Below are 20,517 nucleotides of genomic sequence, written 5' to 3'. Positions count from 1 at the left end.
AGGAATGAGAAGAAAAAAACACCCTTCTCTCCCCTCCCCCATGTTGCTGGTTGACTTTTAACTTCAAAGCAGTCAGGAGACATTTTGCAGGGAGAAATGAACAGAAAAACACATCATCTAGTTTATACTAAGATGTCCTTGTTTTCCTCAAAGCACCTCTGTTCCTGAAGTCACTTACTTGGTTTGGTTTTGGGATGGCCAAACCCTGCGGTACTCAGGGCTCACTCCTGGTGGGACCGGATTGGGTGCTGGGTTTTGAACCTGGGTCAGAGTGAGCAAGGCAAGCACCTTCCCCAGTATACCCCCATCACTTTAGCTTTTCTTTTTGGGTCACACCCCAAAGTGATGCCCAGGGTTTACTCCTGGCGGTGCTCAGGAGACCATATAGGATGCCAGGGATCAAACCCAGGTCGGCTATGTGCAAGGCTGTGTGCAAGGCAAAGACTATTGCTCCACCCATTTCCCCCCCCCCTTTTTTTTTTGGCGTCGAAACCCAGGAAAGAATCGCCCTGTCACTTTTTGTTTGCGTTGTGGTTTTGGCCCACAACCTGTGATGCTCAGAGGATACTCCCCAGCTCTGCCCTCAGGAATTACTCCTGGCGGTGCTCACTCATGGGACCTTAAGGGAAGTAGGGGAATCGAACCTGGATGAACCTGGATTGGCTGCATGCAAGGCAAGCACCTACCTGATGTACTATCACTCTGCTCCCCTCCCCCACACACCCCTTTAGTTCTTATCAATGGCGGCCAGCAATGCTTTTCCTTAAAGTGACAGTGTCAAGTTTCCTCCACGTGGACTCAGTGTGTGCCAAGAGAGACTTTGTTGCCATCTTTTGCTACTGTAGCTAAGGCTAAGCATAAGATTCTCCAAATCCTCCTTCCTGTCTTTGATTTCAATTCCTCCGGTTGACCCCTGGGCCCAGAATTGCTGGGTCATATGGAAACTCGGAGTTCCCTTTTCTCCCGCCCCACCCCTTCTGCCACTGCAATGTCCAGGGGATCACTTCTGTGCTCTGGAGGTTACACTTCTTGCAACACTGGGGATCCCACTGACCATGACAAAAATCAATCTCTCTGCCTCACTGAACCACATGAACCACATCCCAATCTCCTGGGTTTGACTTTTTTCACCTGGCAGGGGCACATCTGGCAATGTTTAGGGCTTATTCCTGGCTCTGCGCTCAGGAATCACTCCTGGCAGTGTTCAAGGAGACCCTGTGGAATGCCAAGGATCGAACCCAGGTCTAGTGCATGCAAGCCAAACACCCTACCCATTGTATTATTGCTCCGGCCCCTACTTTGACTTAAAAAAAATATTGGAGGGGTGCTGGAGCGATAGCACAGTGGGTAGGGCGTTTGCCTTGCATGTGGCTGACCCGGGTTCGAATCCCGGCATCCCATATGGTCCCCTGAGCACCGCCAGGGGTAATTCCTGAGTGCAGAGCCAGGAGTAACTCCTGTGCACTTCCAGGTGTGACCCAAAAAGAAAAAAAAATATTGGAGACCATGAAGCCAAAGCAATAGCATAGTGGGTAGACTACTTGCCTTGCACGTGGCTTACCCAGGTTCGATCCCCAGATCCCATAAGATCCTCTGAGCCCCGCCAGGAGTGAATCCCCAGTGCTGACCTGGAAGTAAGCCCTGGTTTTGAAAAAACAGCCTGTGCTCAGTTAAGCCCCTGAGCACAGTAGGGTGTGGCCAAAATCTCTCCCCGCGACCCATAGGCATCCTCCCCCTTAATTTGGGGGCTAGAGAATTACCAAATATTGTTCAGGTGTTCCCGGGCAGAGCCACACAAACGAATGCGTCAATTCAATGCTCAGATCTGGCTTTGGGACACCACGGAGGCTCATGAGTGCTGAGAGCCACCAGGAGGCTTAGAGTGGGAGTATGTGGAGTTGAGGATTGAACTTGAGTCCTTGTGCATGCAACGTACTGAACTCTCACCCCTGAGCTAACTTTCTGGCTTAAGGGCACCTCAACCCTCTTGCCTCCCCGCCCCTCCCCCAAATATGCCTCCCTGAGCTTTAAATAAAATGAGATTCTTGAGGCTGGCGCTATAGCACAGCGGGTAGGGCGTTTGCCTTGCACGCGGCCGACTTGGGTTCGATTCCCAGCATCCCATATGGCCCCCTGAGCACCACCAGGAGTAATTCCTGAGTGCAGAGCCAGGAGTAACCCCTGAGCATCACTGGTGTGACCCAAAAAGGAAAACAAAATTGAGATTCTTGGGCCAGAAGTACAGTACAGCAAGGAGGGTGCCTGTCTTGCATGCAACCAACCTGGGTTCAATCCCTGACATCCCAGAGGGTGCCCTGAGCACTGCCAGGAGTGATCCCTGAGTGCAAAGCATGGGGTAAACCCTGAGCACTGCTGGGTATAGCCTAAAATAGAAACATCAGCAAACAAACAAAATTCCCAGCCAAGTCCAAGGTTTGCACAGAGAACGAAGAGACTCGAGCTAGACCCGCAGCTGCTGGCTTCATTGTTTCCATCAGTGCTGCCCACCATGGCCTGGTAACAGGACAAAACATTTCTCTGATGCCTGCCCTGTGCCAGACCCTGTTCAAGGTACCAAAGACAAGGCTGAGAGCCCTGCAGGCTGTGACTGACCACCGCGGGATAGGGCTGAGCTGGGCCGTTTGGTGTGGGTTAACTTCTTTGCTTTTTTTTTTTTTTTGCTTCTGCTTTTTGGGTCACACCCAGCGATGCTCAGGGGTTCCTCCTGGCTCTGCACTCAGGAATTCCTCCTGGTGGTGCTTGAGGAACCATATGGGATGCTGGGAATCGAACCCGGGTTGGTCGAGTGCAAGGCAAACGCCCTACCCGCTGTGCTATTGCTCCAGCCCCTCCCCCCCTTTTTTTTTGCTTTTTGGGTCACACCTGGCAATGCACAGGAGTGACTCCTGGCTCTGCACTCAGAAATTACTCCTGGTGGTGCTCAGGGGACCCTTTGGGATGCTGGGAATCGAACCCAGGTTGGCCGCGGAGCAAGGCAAATGCCCTACCCGCTGTGCTATCACTCCAGCCCCTGGATTAACTTTTTTTGGAGGTGGTATACCCAGCAGTACTCAGGGGCTACTACTCCCAATTCAGTACTCAGGGGTCACGTCCAATGGGGCTGGAGGACTTTCTGGGAGGCCAGGGAATTGAACCTGGGGCTCCTGCCTGTAAAGCCCTGGCTGAAGCTTTCTGAGCTGTCTTTCCGGCCACTGATTTAGAAACAGAGCAGAGAGGGCTGACCTGGAGCCCCCCCTACCCCACTGGCCCTCATGTTGCTAGGAAACAGTTTGGCAGCCCTCTCAAGCCCAGGAAGTATCTGTGGAGCATGGCGATAGCAGAGTCCTGCACCAGACAAGGCCACACAGTGACCGAGGCGAGCAAGACAAAACAAGCCTGTTCTCTAATCGCGTCTGGACACAGGCCAGACAGGTCAGGCATGAGCCGGTTCCACAGCACAGTGGCGGCCACGGTGACCACACACACCCGCCCTTCCGGCCGCTGCCCCAGCCTGAGCGGCAACTAGGCTCTGCATTCCTTAGTGGGTTTTTTGTTTTTGTCTTTTTGTTTTGCTTTGTTCTGGGACCACACCTGGCGATGCTCAGGGCTTCCTCCTGGCTCTGTGCTGCTCAGGAATCACTCTCCTAACCCACTTAGGGGACTGTATGGGATGCTAGGGATCAATCCCCAGTTGGCTGCATGGAAGGCAAGTGCTGTCTCTATGCTGTGTATTCTACTGACCCCTAAATTCTTTTTTCTTGCGGGGACATATTTGTGCCCAGATAGATATATCAGGGGTGGATATATCTAAAGGCCAGGGAGGACATTTGAAGAGACCCCTTTTGCTCTGAGCAGAGGACGACGGAGAAGACCCAGCAAGGGTGTGTGTTGTGGGGGAGGGGGATTATCCCATTTATCTGTTCTCGCGTTGCTTTCCACTCCATTGACGTCACCAAGCTGGGTCAGTTTGGTTCAACAATGTGGCCTCTGCCCACCCCCCACACACACACACATACTGTCCCCTTGATTACTCCCAGCTCAATACTTGAGCTTCGCTCCTGGCAGTTGCTGGGGGACCATTGTGAATGCTATGTGGGGTGTCATGGTGGGTCACAATAGGCAGGACCAGGGCACACTCGGAGAGGGTGTCGGAGGAGGCACCCAGAGGCACGCATCAGGCTCACTCACACAAGCACAGTTCCTGAAATTCTTAGTGACCTGACACTCCCCCAGGCAGGTATGAGCCCTTTGGGAGGGCGAGGAGCTCCGTCTCCCGTAGTGGCCTGGGAGGACGTGGTGGCGTCACCTTTCTTAGTTCTTTGAAGACTTGATTCTCTGTATTTTATCTCTTTTCATTGCATTTTGGGGAGTCGGGGGGGGGGTCCACACCCAGCAGTGCTCAGGACTGACTCCTAGCTCTGTGCTCAGGGCTCACTCCTGGATGTGCTCTTGGGCAGTGCTGAGGATCAAATCTGGGTCTGCAAAGCAAGCGTCTTCCCTGCTGTACTATTTCTCTGGGGGTCAGGGGAAAATTGGTTTTGGTGCCAACCCCCAAGGCCTGATAGTCCCAGGAAAATGGCACTGGCACTGAGGGGCCCTGCCCCAGCATTTACGGAAGGCCCCTATGAGCACCAGGCTGGGAGTCGCTTCTGAGCCCAGTTGCATAGGGTCTCTCTCCTCCCAACCCCAAATAAATCGACCTGGGGGCTGGAGCAATAGAAGAGCGGGCAGGGTGTTTGCCTTGCACGCGGCCAACCCAGGTTCGATTCCTAATATCTCATAGGGTCCCCGAGCACTGCCAAGAGTAATTCCTGAGTGCAGAACCACGAGTAACCACTGAGCATCACTGGGTGTGACTCAGAAAAGCAAAGCAAGGGGCTGGAGCCATAGCACAGTGGGTAGGACGTTTGCCTTGTACGCAGCCGACCCAGGTTCAATTCCCAGCATCCCATAGGGTCCCCCAGCACTGCCAGGAGTAATTCCTGAGTGTCGAGCCAGGAGTAACCCCTGTGCGTCTCTGGGTGTGACCTGAAAAGCAAAAAAAAAAAAAAAAGCAAAGCAAAACAAACCAAACCAAGAAAACAAATAAATAAATCAACATGAACAAGTTCTGGCAGTCTGGGAGAATTTCTGATGGAGGGGAGCTTGGGTCAGGGGTGGATATATCTAAAGGCCAGGGAGGACATTTGGGGAGACCCCCTTTGCTCTGAGCAGAAGACAGAGAAGCCCCAGCGAAGGGGTGTGTGTTGGGGAAGGGGGATTATTTCATTTATCTGTTCTTGCGTTGCTTTCCACTCCTTTGATGTCACCAAGCTGGGTCAGTTTGGTTCAATAATGTGACCCCTGCCTGCACCCGCCGAACACACACACACACACACACACACACAGTCCCCCCAAATTGATCTCTGCTTCTCTGCGCACAGGCTTGGGGCCTGGTCTGTTTCCCTATCTCCCTGCCCTGGAAGCCGAGTGCCTGCAAACTGGGAGCTGGAGGGGGTGGGGTGGGGAGCGTGGCCTTGTCTTCTTTTTAATTTTTTTTTCTTTTTGGGTCATGCCCGGTGATGCACCAGGCTTACTCCTGGCTTTGCACTCAGGAATTACTCCTGGCGGTGCTCGGGGGACCCTATGGGATGCTGGGAATCGAATCCGGGTCAGCCATGTACCAGGCAAACATCCTGCCCGCTGTACTATCGCTTCAGCCCATTGTCCTCTATTTTTCCCTCTCCCAGGTGGCCTTGGGCTCAGCGATGGCCTCCAGCGCCTTCCTGCCGCGTCCACTGCCGGCAGGCCGGGAGATCACCCAAACCTCTCACTTCTCCCTGGGCCCTGACCTGCGCTTGCAAACGGGCACCCGGCAGACCACGTCGCACCGACACTTCCCGGCGTACGACGTGGCGCCCGTGGTGCTGCTGCGGCCCAGGTCGTCGCGCCATCCCTTCCTGCCCACGCTCCCGTCCTCGGCCGTGGCCCAGGCGGTGGCAGAGGCCGTGTCCGAGGCGCACGGCGCGTTCACGCCGCTGCCGCCGCAGCAGCCGGCCGACGGGCACGCGCTGGTCCAGGCGCGCACACTTGCCATGCAGAGCAGCCACGTGCCCCTGGAGGCGGACGCGCGCACCCGCACGGCCGTGTCCACCGCGCGCGCCGGCTACGGCTGGCAGCAGCGGCAGCCGCGCGACCAGGAGCTGGCTCTGACCCAGCGCCTCATCTTCGGCCGGGACTCGGTGCCCAAGGGCGACCTCTCCAAGCCGCGCCTCCTGGCCACCACCTACCAGGACTTCTTTCCGCCCTATCATTCGTGCCCGCAGAGCCGCAGGGCCGGCAGGCACCTCCGTGAGCCCGGGGAGCCCCCGGCGGGAGCGGGGAGGCGCGGGGGTTCTGCGTGACTCCGCTTTAGCGAGGTCTGCTGGCACCGTGATCTTCAGGGAGATTCCCGTCAGGAACGGACCCTGGCAGGGAGTGGATAGAGGCCCTTGAATATGGTGCCCCCCAACCCAGATCTCCCCCGTGCAGCCCTCCGCCCTTAGCAAAGAATTATCCTATTTAGGGGCTCGCGAGATGGTACAGCGGGAGAGGGCGCTGGCCTCGCATGCACCCGACCTGAGTTCAGTTCCCGACACCTCATAGGATTCCCCCAGGCACTGCCAGGAGTGATCCCTGAGCGCAGTCAGGAGTAAAACCTGAGTGTCACCATCTGTGCCCGCCACCCCCAAATAATTATCCGATTCATGGGGACATAGAGATGTTGGGGGTGGGGATGGGGTGTGGGAGGGGGTGGGGGAGGATAGCAATTGCCTTGGGGGCAGTGACCCCGTTCATTGTCTGCACCACATGATCTCACGAGCACCGCCAGAGAGTGCTCCTGAGCACAGAGCCGGGAATAGCCCCTGTGTACCGCTGGTCATGACACCCAAAGAAAAAATTGTCCACTCCCAATTATCAGTACACTCAGAAACCCCAGCCGCAGTGATAGTACAGCGGGTAAGGTGCCTGCCTTGCTTGCAGCAGACCCGGGTTCAATCCCCGGCATCCCAGAGTCCCATGAGCACTTCCGTGAGTGCAGAGCCAGGAGTAACTCCTGAGCATCGTCAGGTGTGGCTCAAAAAACAAAACAAAACCAAAAAATTGACTGAGGAACCACAGGGACACCTAGAGCCCCCAAACGCTGCTTTGGGGCCTGTAGGGCAGCAGTAGTCAGGAGGGGAAAATAACACCTGCCCCCAAGAATGGGATGCAGGGCTGGAGAGTTAGTACAGTGGGTTGGACACTTGCCTTGCACACAGCTAACCCTGGTTTGCTCCACAGCACTACACAGGGTCCCCTGATCATCATCAGTAGTGATCCCATAGCACAGATCCAGAAATAAACCCTGAGCACCACCAGGTGTGGCCCAAACCTCTCCCCCCCAAGGAAAACAGCGTGGGGGTGCAGGGCTCAGAGTTTGGGCACCATTACTGCTCTTTTTGTTTGCTTTTGGAAGTTCTGGAAGTACTCATGGGCTACTCCTGAGTTGGTGCTTGTGGGTTGGTCCTGGGGGACTGCGCGGTGCTGGGAACCATGCCCAGGTCTCCTGCATACAAAGTCTGCACTCAAGGGACCAGAGCGATAGGACAGCGGTGGCGGGTAGGGCGTTTGCCTTGCACACGGCTGAGCCAGGTTCGATTCCTGGCATCCCATATGGTCCCCTGAACACCGCCAGGAGTAATTCCTGAGTGCAGAGCCAGGAGGAACCCCTGAGTATCACCGGGTGTGACACAAAAAGGAAAAAAAAGAAGGAGTTGGAGTGATAGTACAATAGGTAGCCTTGCGTTTGCCTTGCATGCGGCTGACCCGGGTTCGATTCCCAACATCCCATATGGTCCCCTGAGCACCGCTAGGGGTGATTCCTGAGTGCAGAGGCAGGAATAACCCCTGTACATCGCCGGGTGTGACCCTAAAAGCAAAAAAAAAAAAAAAAAAGAATAAATACAACAAAAACAAAAAAGCAAAGCCTGTATTTAGTCCATCAAGCTGTCTCTGCACTCTGCATTACTCCTCAGTTTGGTGGGGAGGCAGCCTAGAGTTTCTAATCAGCTCCACACCCCTCCCAAGGCACAGACCCCCACCCCAGTGGAGCTTGTGATTATAGTGACAGCCTCCCTCTTCTCCTGCCCCACTCAGATCACACCAACCCCCTCCAGTGGGACCGTAGGACCCATAATGATGACACTTCCTACAAGAGACAGTTCTTGGCCCCGGGAAGCACGCCGGCCTTGATGTGTGCGAGGGTAAGACGAGGCAGGGTGGTGCGGCCAGGGACAGGGCGGTGGCAGACGACTGGGTGGTCTTGCCCTTCCCATCCCTGTCTGCACATAGGCCACCTCCAGCATCAAACTGGGAGATGTCAAGCTGGGCTCAGGACCCATGTGTTCCGAGAAGAAAGAAGCTTTCGTGCCTCAGGGTCTGCCCCCAGACAGGTATGGAGGGAGGCGGGCTTTCCCGAGGGGGCGTGGCCTTCCGCAGAAAGGCGTGGCCTCCGCCAAGGGGCGTGGACTTACAAAGAAGAGGCGTGGTCTCCCATCAAAGGGGCGTGAGCTTCCACGAGGGCATGTGGTCTTCCTCCTAGGGGTGTGACCTTTCACCTAGATAGCCATGGGTTTGGGGCTGCATGTGGGGGTGCCACCAAAGCCAGTGGTTCCGATCTTTTCATATTTAGGAGCCAGTCGTTGTAAACCACTGTCGAGGCTGGGGGGAGGGCTCAAAGGGCTGGGGCACATGCTTAGCGCGTGAGAACCCCGCGTTCTATCCGCTGGTTCCTCATGGTTTCCCAAGCGCCTCCAGGAGTGGCCTCTGAACACCGTAGCCCCCAAGTACCACTGGATGTGGCCTCCCTGCCCCGAATGAAAGAAAGAGACTGGAGAGAGGTCAGAGGCTGAGTCCAGGCCTTGCATGGAGGCCACGGTTTGGTTACAACATCTTCCTGAGTATTGCCAGGTGTGACCCAAGCACAGTCATGTCTTGGCCTCAGGAACTTCCAGATGTGGCCCCCCAAACAAACGAACAAACAAACAAACAAACAGAAAGAACAAGGACCGGGGGCTGGAGTGATAGCATAGCGGGTAGAGCGTTTGCCTTGCATGCGGCCGACCCAGGTTCAAATCCCAGCATCCCATATGGTCCCCTGAGCACCGCCAGGAGTAATTCCTGAGTGCAGAGCCAGGAGTAACCCCTGTGCATCACCAGGTGTGACCCAAAAACCAAAAAAAAAAAAACCCACAAAAACTTGGGGCTGGAGTGATAGCACAGTGGGTAGGGCGTTTGCCTTGCACGCAGCCGACCCGGGTTCTAATCCCAGCATCCCATATGGTCCCCTGAGCACCGCCAGGGGTAATTCCTGAGTGAAAAGCCAGGAGTAACCCCTGTGCATCGCCGGGTGTGACCCAAAAACCAAAAAAAAAAAGAAAAAGAAAGAACAAGGACCACCACTTTCACTTAAGTGGCAATAGCTGTATTCTGGACAGGCAGGAAATTTCTGCAAACTATCAATTGAAAATTATTGCCCTAAGGCTTTAGGTCCAATCGTGTGACTTTAGGATGTCCCCATAGGCAAGGCCCACTGGTGGGCCAGATCTCTGTCCCGAAACCCCCCGCCCCACAGAAAAGCCGTTCTCCCTCCATTTTCCTAGCGATCAAAAATTATTTCCAAAAGCTCAGCATGGAGGGGGCTGTGCATCGCTAGGTGTGACCCCCCCCTCCAACAACAACAACAAAAAAAGCTTAGCATGGAGCCAGAGATGGGACAGCGGTTAGGGCCTTTGTCTTGCACATGTCCAACCCTGGTTCAATCCCCAACACCCCGTATAGTCCCCTGAGACCATCACGAATGGTTCCTGAGCACAGAGTCAGGAGTCAATCCTGAGCAGCATCCAAAACAGGAAACAAAAACTCAGCAAAAACTTAGTCTAGGGGCCAGAGCGATAGCACAGCGGGTAGGGCGTTTGCCTTGCACGTGGCCGAACTGGGTTCGATCCTCGGCATCCCATATGGTCTTCCGAGTACTGCCAGGAGAAATTCCTGAGTGCATGAGCCAGGAGTTACCCCTGAGCATCACAGGATGTGACCCAAAAAAGAAAAAAAAAACTTAGTCTAGACTAAGCACAGACTTTGCACGCCAAAGATTGGGCTCGATCCCAGCACTCCAAGGAACAGTACTGCCAGAAGTAACCCCTGAACAACACAGCATACCTCCACCCCCCACCAAAAGTCCAGATTGAATTTTCCCCTCCTTTCCTTTTCTGCAGATATGACAAGGCTCAGGCATCTGCCCATGTCCACTTTGTTCATATTCGTCCTGGGGATGACCTCTTCCGTGGTGAGACCACTAAAGCGCTGCACTTCTATGCTCAGGATCCAGGTAAAGCCCCGCTGCTTGAGGACAGAGCCATGGGGGGTGGGGGGCGGTGCATTGCCTTGCATGGGGGCAGGGCATGCATTTGCCTTCATGTGGCTGACCAGGTTCGATTCCCAGCATCCCATATGGTCCCCTGGGTACCACCAGGAGTAATTCTTGTTTTGTTTTGTTTTGTTTTGTTTGCGTTTTGGGTCACACCGGGCGATGCACAGGAAACACTCTTGGTGATACTCAGGAGACCATGCAGGAGACCATATGGGATGTTGGGAATTGAACCTGGGTCAGCCACGTGCAAGGCAAATGCCCTACCCACTGTGCTATCACTCCAGCCCCAGGAGTAATTCTTTTTTTTTTTTCTTTTTTGCTTTTTTTGGGTCACATCACCCAGTGATGCTCAGGAGTTACTCCTGGCTCTGCACTCAGGAATTACTCCTAGCAGTGATGCTGGGGATCAAATCCAGGTTGGCCACTTGCAAGGCAAATGCCCTACCCTACCCGCTGTACTATCACTCCGGCCCCCGCCATCAGGAGTAATTCTTTTTTTTTTTTTTTTTTGCTTTATGGGTCACACCTGGCAATGCACAGGGGTCACTCCTGGCTCATGCACTCAGGAATCACTCCTGGCGGTGCTCAGGGGACCCTATGGGATGCTGGGAATCGAGCCCGGGTCGGCTGCGTGCAAGGCAAACGCCCTACCCGCCATGCTATTGCTCCAGCCCCAGGAGTAATTCTTTTTTTTTTTTTTTTTTTTTGCTTTTTGGGTCACACCTGGCGATGCACAGGGGTTACTCCTGGCTCCGCACTCAGGAATCACCCCTGGCCGTGCTCAGGGGACCATATGGGATGCTGGGATTCGAACCCGGGTCGGCCGCGTGCAAGGCAAACGCCCTACCTGCTGTGCTATCGCTCCAGCCCCTCCAGGAGTAATTCTTGAGTGCAGAGCCAGAAGTAAATCCTGAGCAGCCCTGGATGTGGCCCCAAACCAAACCAAACCAAAACCCAAAAAATGTGTGCCACTGCTGCCAGCCAATATGTGTGACAGAGATAGTCCCAGCACAGATACAGCTGGGACTATCTCTGTCACTGGTAGTGTTTTTTTTTCTTTTTGGGTCACACCTGGCAATGCACAGGGGTTACTCCTGGCTCTGCACTTAGGAATCACCCCTGGCGGTGCTCAGGGGACCATATGGGATGCTGGGAATCGAACCCGGGTCGCCCGCTTGCAAGGCAAACTCCCTACCCGCTGTGCTATTGCTCCAGCCCCTGGTAGTGTTGGTTTTGATTCTTGTTTTGTCTGGCTGGTTTTTGTTTGGGGGACACACCTGTGGTTGTTCAGGGCCTACTCCTGGCTCTCTGATCAGACATCACTGCTGGAGAGGCTTGGGGGACCCTATGTCGTTCCGGGAATCAACACCCGCAAGCTCTCCCCACGGTGCGTTTCTCTGGCCCACAACAGAGCCTTTTGTTATCTACCACGAACATAGTCCACAGTCCCACATCTTGGAAGGAAACGGGCATCCTGGGCCAGGCAGCCTCACCACTTCCACAAAACTCTGTCACGGCCAGGTGAGCAGGACCCCTCAGGGGAAAGAGCCTTAGTTGGAGGGCAGGGGTGGGGTCCCCGGATCTCTTTGCCTAGGTCAGCACACCCACCTACTCCAGCTCTCCTCCTAGTTGCCTGCACTACATGATCCCAGTGCCAACCCACAGCCTCCTCAACTGCAGCCCAAATAGACTGGCCAGGGCGGTCTAGTGCCCACCCCACGCCCCCGTCCCTCCAACCGAGCACCCTAGGCACCCCACCTGAGGGACTGGATGCCACATGTCTCGTCTTTCTCAAGCCCTTCACCATGGCCTGCAAGCCGGGAACCCACCACATACCACACGAGGAACTGCAGAGTCACGTGAGCCTGGGGGATCCGATGATGCTCGACAAGTTCTTCCGGACCACCATGGGAACCCACTACGCCCCCTCTGATACAACCAGGATCCCCCTAGAGCCCACCCTCCACCTGCTGGAGAGCAATCTACCCAAGGGCACGGGTGGTGAGTGTGGCCACGCCCACCCGAGCCGCCGCCACGCCCTCTGGCCCCACCCCTCCCTTCTAGCTCCACCTCCTATGTGCGGCGCCCCTTCCCTCCACTCATCATCTCAGCTCTGCCCTTGACTTTTTTTTTTTTTGCTTTTTGGGTCACACTCGGCGATGCACAGCGGTCACCCCTGGCTCATGCACGCAGGAATTACTCCTGGCGGTGCTCGGGGGACCCTATGGGATGCTGGGATTCGAACCCGGTTCGGCCGCGTGCAAGGCAAACGCCCTACCCGCTGTGCTATTGCTCCAACCCTTCAGTTCTGCCCCTGAACTACCTGTTCCTTATTGTCAGGACTCCTTTTCCTCCCCTGGTCCCTTTCCTTCCGCACACCAATCAATGCCAACTCACACTCCACCTTCTAATCGGGCCCTAACACCGACTCTTCCACATCCCTCCAACCAACCCAGTCCCTTCATATCTTAATCCCTCCCCTTTCATATCTTTCTCTACTGGCCCTAACCCCGCCTCTACTTTCATATCTTCCCTGTACTGGCCCTAACCTGCTTGACTCCGCCCCTTTTTATATTCTTAACCCTGCCCCTTTCCATATCTCCCCTTCCAGACCTAATCCCACCCCTTTTATATTCCTGACACCGCCCCTTCAATCCTTAACCCCGCCCCTTTCCATATCTTCCCTCTACTGGCCCTAACTCCGCCCCTTTCCATATCAATCCCGCCCCTTCCATATCCCCTTAACCAGGCCCCTTTCATTATCCTCCTTTGGCCCTAACTCCTTTTCATGGTGGAGGAGGCAGGAAGTGAGAGGCTTAAAGGGCCATACCACCCCCTCCCCCACCCCACCCCACGCCCCGAAATGCTGGGGATCGAGAATGAGGTGGGCAGCACATAATCCCCTTCACTCTCTCTCCCACCCCAGAAACAGATTTCTTAACCTTTCACCAGAAAATGATGAAGCCACACAAACCACATCCAGCCACCGTAACTGAGGAGCAGCTCCGGAGGGTGAGGGGACAGTGGGAGGAGGTACCCCCAAGCCAGAGAACTTCCAAATCAGTACAGGATTATCTCAGGATGCTTACACCATCCTCTCACTCTCTGAATTAGGGTCACCATTTTTTTTTGGGGGGGAGGCAGTGTTAACAAGGGGTGGGGGCCCTGCTGTGCCAGAGATGGAACCCAAGGCTCCAGCCCTTTGAGGCCTCTCTCCAGGACCATCTTTTTTGATTATTGGGGGCCACTCCCAGCCATGCTCAGGGATTACTCCTGGCTCTGCACTCTGGCCCAGCACAGGGGACTTTGTGCAGTGCCAGGGATTGAACCTAGATCGGCCACGTGCAAGGCAAGGGCCCCACCCGCTGTACTATCACTCCAGCCCCGAGTCACCTCGCTGTCATCACAGCCTCTTATGCCCCGAGACAGGGTTTAGCTCAGCATCGCCCGCTGTCAGTCCCCCAGGACCCCACTCTCTCCCATCTCCATCTCTCTCTGGTTTCTTATCTCTCCTGGGGTCAGCCCAAGCCAGGGAGTAGGACCTCACTGTCCACTTCCTTGGAGGGCATCCATCACCCAGGCTGCGCTGCACCTTTCTCCCATGCTTTCAGGTTTTGGAGGGTGGGTGGTCCGTGGGGCCTTCTGGAACTAGCCAGAAACATCCTGACTCCGCAGTGCAAGTACAGCCACATAGAACCCCCGCTGGGGACAGAGCGCTTCCTGTCCACCCTTTACAACCACAAGTACCCCTGGAAATACGAGGGCCCAGTGGTGCTGGCTGTGGGCACCAACCAGGAGAGCCATCTGCCCCTGGGCACCATGCACCAGCGAAGCTGTAAGGCCAACAAGGTGAACCTGCAGGCTCCGCAGTCCCCCATCTACCCTTGCCCCAGCCAGCAATAAACAGCGACAAACCCTCGAACCCATGAACTTGCTTTTACTCAGCCCGAAGCCACACCGGAAGACAGCTCCGGGGTCTGGAGGTGGATGGGTGGGGGATTCCCTGGAGTCATGACTCCAAACCCCGGCACTGTGTGTGTGGGGAGGGTGGGAAGGAGCCCTCACCCTGGGTAGAGCGAGAGTTGGGCAGAGATGGCTCTGCAGGGCATTGTGGTATAGACACCAGCTCCAGTGTAGATACCCATAGGAAATGAGGGCGGATAGTGGAGATAGACAGCAGTAAGCAGGGAGAGGGAAAGGGGAAGGAGAAAGCATTTGAGACTGAACAATAGAATCAACCCCTCCTGATGCCCATGCCCTGCACACCAGCCTTGGGGCCTCACATCTGGCAGTGCTCAGGGCTGACTCCTGGTTCTGTGCTCAGAGGTCATACCTGGTGGGCTCCAGGGGCCCTATATGTTTTTTTTTTTTTTGAGAAAAGTCAGCATAAAGCACTTTTATTGCAATAATAAAACTGGAAACTCATACGTAGTGCAGAGGGGAGGGGGGGAGGCAGTGATAACCTCTCACCAAATCACCACACAGGACAGCAAAGGGGTGAGAGGGGCGGGGGGGGGTGGGGGCGAGCATCGGGGACGGAGATGCCGACGCTGCGAGAGCAGCCTGAATCCTAAGAGAACACTCGGGTGTGGCGTGAGGTCAGGGCTTTCACACCGGTGGTGAGCGTCTACAAACAGCACCTTCAACTTAAAACGTTCGGTTGAAGTTCTTAAAATTTAGGAAGTGAAGTTTGGAAAGCTAGATTACAAAAATCCTGAATATCCACTAGAAAAACCACAGGACCGGGGTGGGGGAGGGGGAGGGGCCAGGCCACAGAAGGCTTCGGGGTGCCGCCCGGCCCGGGGTGGGTACCTGTAGTGTCCGTGGCGGTGAGAACAATCTGCTTCTGAAGGCAAAGGACTCAAGGGGAGGGCAGTGGGCAGGGAGGCCGGAGCCCCCCTCCCCGCTTCAGTTTTAGGGAGGGCTGTTCATCCAACCCAAGGACTTCTCTCGCCGTGGAGAGTATTTGGGCCCTCAAGAGCGCCTCAAATCTGCTATGGCTTCACAGCGCAGCAGCAAGAATGTTTAATATATAATAAAAATTTCATCCAAGAAAAAAAGAAAATAAAATAACAATTCTTGCAACTCTCTCCCTCTCCCTCCCCCAATTCCTATTCTAAAGTTAACCCATGACTTGTGCTGTTAATATTCAACAGATACTTAATTGGAAACCTATTCCAAACGTCTGAAACTGAATCATCACCCCAAAATGAAACAAAATAAACTGAGTAACTTGAGGTTTATGGCATAGAGTCGGTCAACACACACACACGAGGAGGGGGGAGCAAAGCCAGGTGTCAGCACACATCCAGTCGGGAGAGGTTTGTACAGAGTGGAGTGGAACGTCAGGGAAGCTCCGTGTGGATCCGCCGGCTGGCGCTGGGAGTGCCAGATCCCTCCACGGCACATCCAGGAAGGGGGAGCGCAGGGGGGAGCCGTTCCTGTCATTCCAGCTTTAGAAGTTCCACGTCAAAGACGAGAGTGGCGTTGGGTGGGATGATGCCCGGGTGTCCAGTGGCACCATAGGCATAGTCTGGAGAGATGGTCAGTTTGGCTCTCTGGCCCACGCTCATCTGGGCGACCCCTTCTTCCCAGCCTCGAATCACTTCCTGCTTGCCTAGCATAAACTTAAAGGGCTTGTTTCTATCCCGGGAGGAATCAAATTTCTTTCCATCTTCAAGCATCCCGGTGTAGTGCACCACGCAGGTCTGCCTGCGCTTCGGGAAGGTGCGTCCGTCTCCAGGGGAGATGGTCTCCACCTGCACTCCCATGGCGGCGGCGGCGGCGGGGCGGGCGGCGCGACAGGCGGCGTAGACCACGAAGGGACCCAGTCGGGTTCCACTGCTCGGCCTCGTCCCAACGCGCGACCCCCTATATGGTTTTTTTGTTGTTGTTGTTGTTTTTACTTTTTGGGTCACACCCGGCGATGCTCAGGGGTTACTCCTGGCTCTGCACTCAGAATTACTCCTGGTGGTGTTCAGGGGACCATATGGGATGCTGGGAATCGAACCCGGGTCAGCCACGTGCAAGGCAAATGCCTTACCCACTGTGCTATTGCTCCAGCCCCAGGGGGCCCTATATGATGCCAGGGATTGAACCAGGATTGCGACCCCTTGTATGATCTTTCCAGCCCTGAGTCAATATATATATATATGTATTTATTTATTTATTTTGGACCATACTCAGCAGCGGTGCTCAGGGCTGACTCTAGGCTGTGTGCCCAGGAGTCACTTATGGTAGGGGTCAGGGGATGCTATGGGGTGCCAAGTATCAGACCCAGGTTGTTTGCGTGCAAGGGAACTGTCCTCCCCACTGTACTATATCTCCAACCTTGGGTCTGTCTTTTCATTCTTCTGAGCCTCCATTTTCCTCCTGAGCTATGCTGTATTACCACGTCAAGCATTGACCCTTCAGCCCCGCTGACCTCAGTGTTATCAGGAATAGTCCCCAGGCCCCACCTTGAGCTCTTCTTGAAGGTTCTAGGAGTGAAGGCACTTGACAATCCTGGTTTCACGTCAGTGGGTTTTTTGTTTATTTCTTTCTTTCTGGGCCACACCTGGTGATGCGGCTTACTCCTAGCTCTGCACTCAGGAGTCACTCCTGGAAGTGCTCAGGAGACCCTGTGGGATGCTCAGGATTGAACCTGGGTCAGCCGCATGCAAGGCAAGTGTCTTATTAGCTGTTCTCTCTCTCTCTCTCTCTCTCTCTCTCTCTCTCTCTCTCTCTCTCTCTCTCTCTCTCTCTCTGTTTCTCTCTCTCACTGTCTGTCTCTCTGGTTCTGGTTTCGTGTCTGGGGCCACACAGGGTCCCTTGAACTCCATCAGGAATATCTGTGAGCACAGAACCAGGAGTAAGCTCAGCTGAGGATGTTCCCCCACCCCCAAGTTTGTGGTATTAGATAGAATTGGAGGGAATCTTGGTAAGCAAAGCAAGTCAGAGAGAGAACAAGAAATTCTAGTAATCTTAATCATTTAGCACACACACACACATACACATATTATGAATACTACCAGGCGTGGCCCCAAAACTGAGTAGTGGTGCAAGACACAGAGAGGGGGGTGAAAAGGAGAATGAGGTGGCACATGGGTGATTGCGGTACGAGGTGATTGGTACCTTGGACAGCACCCCTTCCTTGGAACCCAGCCCTCCTGGGTTCTTCTGTCTGTGCCTAGTTTCAGCCCTGCCAGCTACTGAAAATCCAGCAAACAGGAATGGATGTGGAATCCTGGCATGAGATCTTCCGAAATAACACCCCATCCATCAGTGGGCAACTTAAGAAACAATCCTATGGGCTGAAGCGATAGTTCAATGGGGGTGGGGGGCTGTTTGCCATGCAAGTGGCCGACCCAGGTTTGATCCCCGGCAACTTATATGATCCCGAGCACCACCGGGAATTAATTCCTGAGTGCTGAGCCCCAAGAATAACTCCTGAGCATCTCTGTGTGTGGCCAAGATAGAAGAGAGAGAGAGAGAGAGAGAGAGAGAGAGAGAGAGAGAGAGAGAGAGAAGAAAGAGAGAGAGAGAAGATCCTATGGTGTGGCCAGAAACCCTATGCCAAGGGTGTGTGGGGCAGCAAAACTTTGAGGCCAGATTGTGCTGGACAAGAGTCCAGCTCTGAGTCCTTGGGGGACAACATGGCCCTTGTGGCTATCCTCCTGGCCGCTCACAAACTACATGGCTGATGGTGGTGGCTTTGGCATCAACAATTTCATGGTTAACCAGTTTCTCTACCTTGACCTGACACGTTGTTTTTTTGGAGGTGGGGGAGTGCACACCAGGCAGTGCTCAGGTGGAGCTCGGGCCCCTATGGGGTGACAGGAATCGAACCCAGGTCAGCTGCATGTAAGACAGTCGCCTACCTACTGTACTATTGCTCCGGCCCCAGTTTGTTTTGGTGGTGCTCAGGGGGCTTATATATGGTGTTGGAGATCCAACAAGGGTCAGCTGTATGAAAAGTAAATGCCTTGGGGCTGGAGCAATAGCACAGCAGGTAGGGCATTTGCCTTGCACGCAGCCGAGCCGGGTTCGATTCCCAGCATCCCATATGGTCCCCTGAGCACTGCCAGGAGTAACTCCTGAGTGCAAATCCAGGAGGTAACCCTTGTGCATTGCCAGGTGTGACCCAAAAAGAAAAAAAAAAAAGTAAATGCCTTATCCCCTGTACTGTTTCTCTGTCTCCAAGCAATCAATTTTAAAATACAGAAACAGGAGGAAGAAAAAAAAAACAGAAACAGAAGGCGAGAGAGATATTACAATGGAGAGGGCGCTTTGCCTTGCACAGTACTGACCCTGATTCAATTCCTGGCATCCCATATGGTCTCCTGAGCATTGCCATGAGTGTTTTCTGGGTGCGGAGCCAGGAGCAACCCCTGTGCATCGTCAGGTATGGCCCCCAAACAAAACAACAGAAACAGACTGGAGCACCAGCACAGCGGGAAGGTCACTTGCCTTGCCCGAGACTGACACAGGTTCTTTTCTGGCACCCCAAAGGGTCCCTTGAGCACCACCAGGAGTAAGCCCTGGGCACAGGATCAGGAATAAGTCGAGCACCGCGTGTTGTGGCCCAAAACCAAATATTAAAAAAAGAAAAATTCACAAGGCTGGAGTGATAGCACAGCGGGTAGGGTGTTTGCCCTGCACGCAGCCGACCCAGGTTCGATTCCCAGCATCCCATATGGTTCCCCAAGCACCGCCAGGATCGATTCCTGAGTGCAGAGCCAGGAGTAACCCCTGAGCATCTCTGGGTGTGACACACAAGAAAAGAAAAAACAAACAAAAAAAGAAAAATTCTGGGGCCGGAGCGATAGCACAGAGGATAGGGCATTTGCCTTGCACGTGGTCGACCTGGATTCGATTTCAGTATCCCATATGGTCCCCTGAGCACCGCCTGGGGTGGTTCCTGAGTGCAGAGGCAGGAGTGACCCCTGTGCATCGCCAGATGTGACCCAAAAAGCAATAAATAAATAAATAAATAAATAAATAAATAAATAAATAAATAAATAAATAAATAAAAGAAGAAGAAAAAGAAAAAGAAAAATTCTACAAGCATCACCAAACCGCAGAACCCAGACCTGTCCTTTGACCTGTATTTCTGTCCTGGAGCTACTGACGCTGCGTTCTGACCCTCTTTCTTCATCGCGAAATGAGGATGCACCAATTTACTCCTCCCAAGAGTAAATGCAAGGGGCGTATAGACACGCAATTTTCTTTTCTTTTTTTTTTTTTTTTGACACGCAATTTTCTTAGACTAGGAGGACCTACAAGTTGGCTGCAGCTCTGCGCCGGGCGCCTCCCGTTCTAAACATCTGCTCTGTGAGGGACAAAAACCCAGCTCTCTCCAGTTCCCGCAGGACGGGATTTTACCGACTAGGAAGCAAGAAAATTGAGATTAGATTACAACATCAAGCCTGCCAGTTCCATAGCAGAACTGTTTCCCTTGCCACGACTTCTACTGCGGGCACAGAACTGTGATGGTACCTTTTTATCCTCAGGATTAACGCTTCCAAAGCAAGACTTGCCCATCGACAGCCCCAGGATTTAAAGCAATGCGTGTATTAGTCATTTTGAGTTACATCCCCAGTATCAACCAATCACAACACTCCCGGAGGAAGAAGGGCTTGTGATTGGATGAACCAGTTCCAAAGCCCTGTCCTAGGCCCTGGGTTCTGGGAATCTGATCGGGATCTCGGAGTGTGAGGCTCAACCCGGTCTCCTAGCAACAGATCGCCGCCCGCCCCGTCCGCTGCCAGCTTCCAGCTAGTTTCTATCTTGCCCCCAGGTTATAATCTGCAGGACGGAAAGGCTACGCAAATAAGCTTTTCCCAAGAGGGTAATTGTAAACTTTTTCAGCCTGCAGTAGCCTGGAGCATCAGGCGCCACCGCCCCCTCCCGCTTCCGTGGCAATCCTTATTTTATCTCCTAACGCATTTACCAACTTCCCTTTATAGCTCCAGGCTGGGGCTGGAGCTGGGCCAGGAAGACAAAATCGAGCAGATGTGAGAGTCCGTTTTTTTAGGAAGGGAGATGATGTCTGTCTTGCCTGACGCTTGGTGAGAACGCCCAGACTCCAGCAGCCTGGTAATTTT

The 20,517-nt window shown here is 54.1% G+C and overlaps 1 protein-coding gene and 1 pseudogene across 1 annotated transcript; one reads left to right on the top strand and one right to left on the bottom strand.

Annotated features, from left to right (window-relative positions):
- The first annotated feature begins 5,747 nt into the window (after nucleotides 1-5,747).
- On the top strand, nucleotides 5,748-14,335 carry TEX45 (testis expressed 45). Its single transcript, XM_055129607.1, has 8 exons — nucleotides 5,748-6,304; nucleotides 8,141-8,264; nucleotides 8,353-8,453; nucleotides 10,278-10,390; nucleotides 11,844-11,953; nucleotides 12,229-12,433; nucleotides 13,359-13,444; nucleotides 14,108-14,335. The coding sequence occupies exons 1-8, from the start codon at nucleotides 5,748-5,750 to the stop codon at nucleotides 14,333-14,335; spliced, it is 1,524 nt and encodes a 507-aa protein (XP_054985582.1).
- Nucleotides 14,336-15,433: 1,098 nt separating this feature from the next.
- Nucleotides 15,434-19,568, bottom strand: LOC101551262 (peptidyl-prolyl cis-trans isomerase FKBP1A-like; annotated as a pseudogene).
- Between the last annotated feature and the right edge of the window lie 949 nt (nucleotides 19,569-20,517).

The sequence above is a fragment of the Sorex araneus genome, chromosome 2 (assembly GCF_027595985.1).
Source record: "Sorex araneus isolate mSorAra2 chromosome 2, mSorAra2.pri, whole genome shotgun sequence".
NCBI lineage: Eukaryota > Metazoa > Chordata > Mammalia > Eulipotyphla > Soricidae > Sorex > Sorex araneus.
Note: the sequence above shows the minus strand (reverse complement) of the source record. Positions and strands in the feature narration are given on the sequence as shown.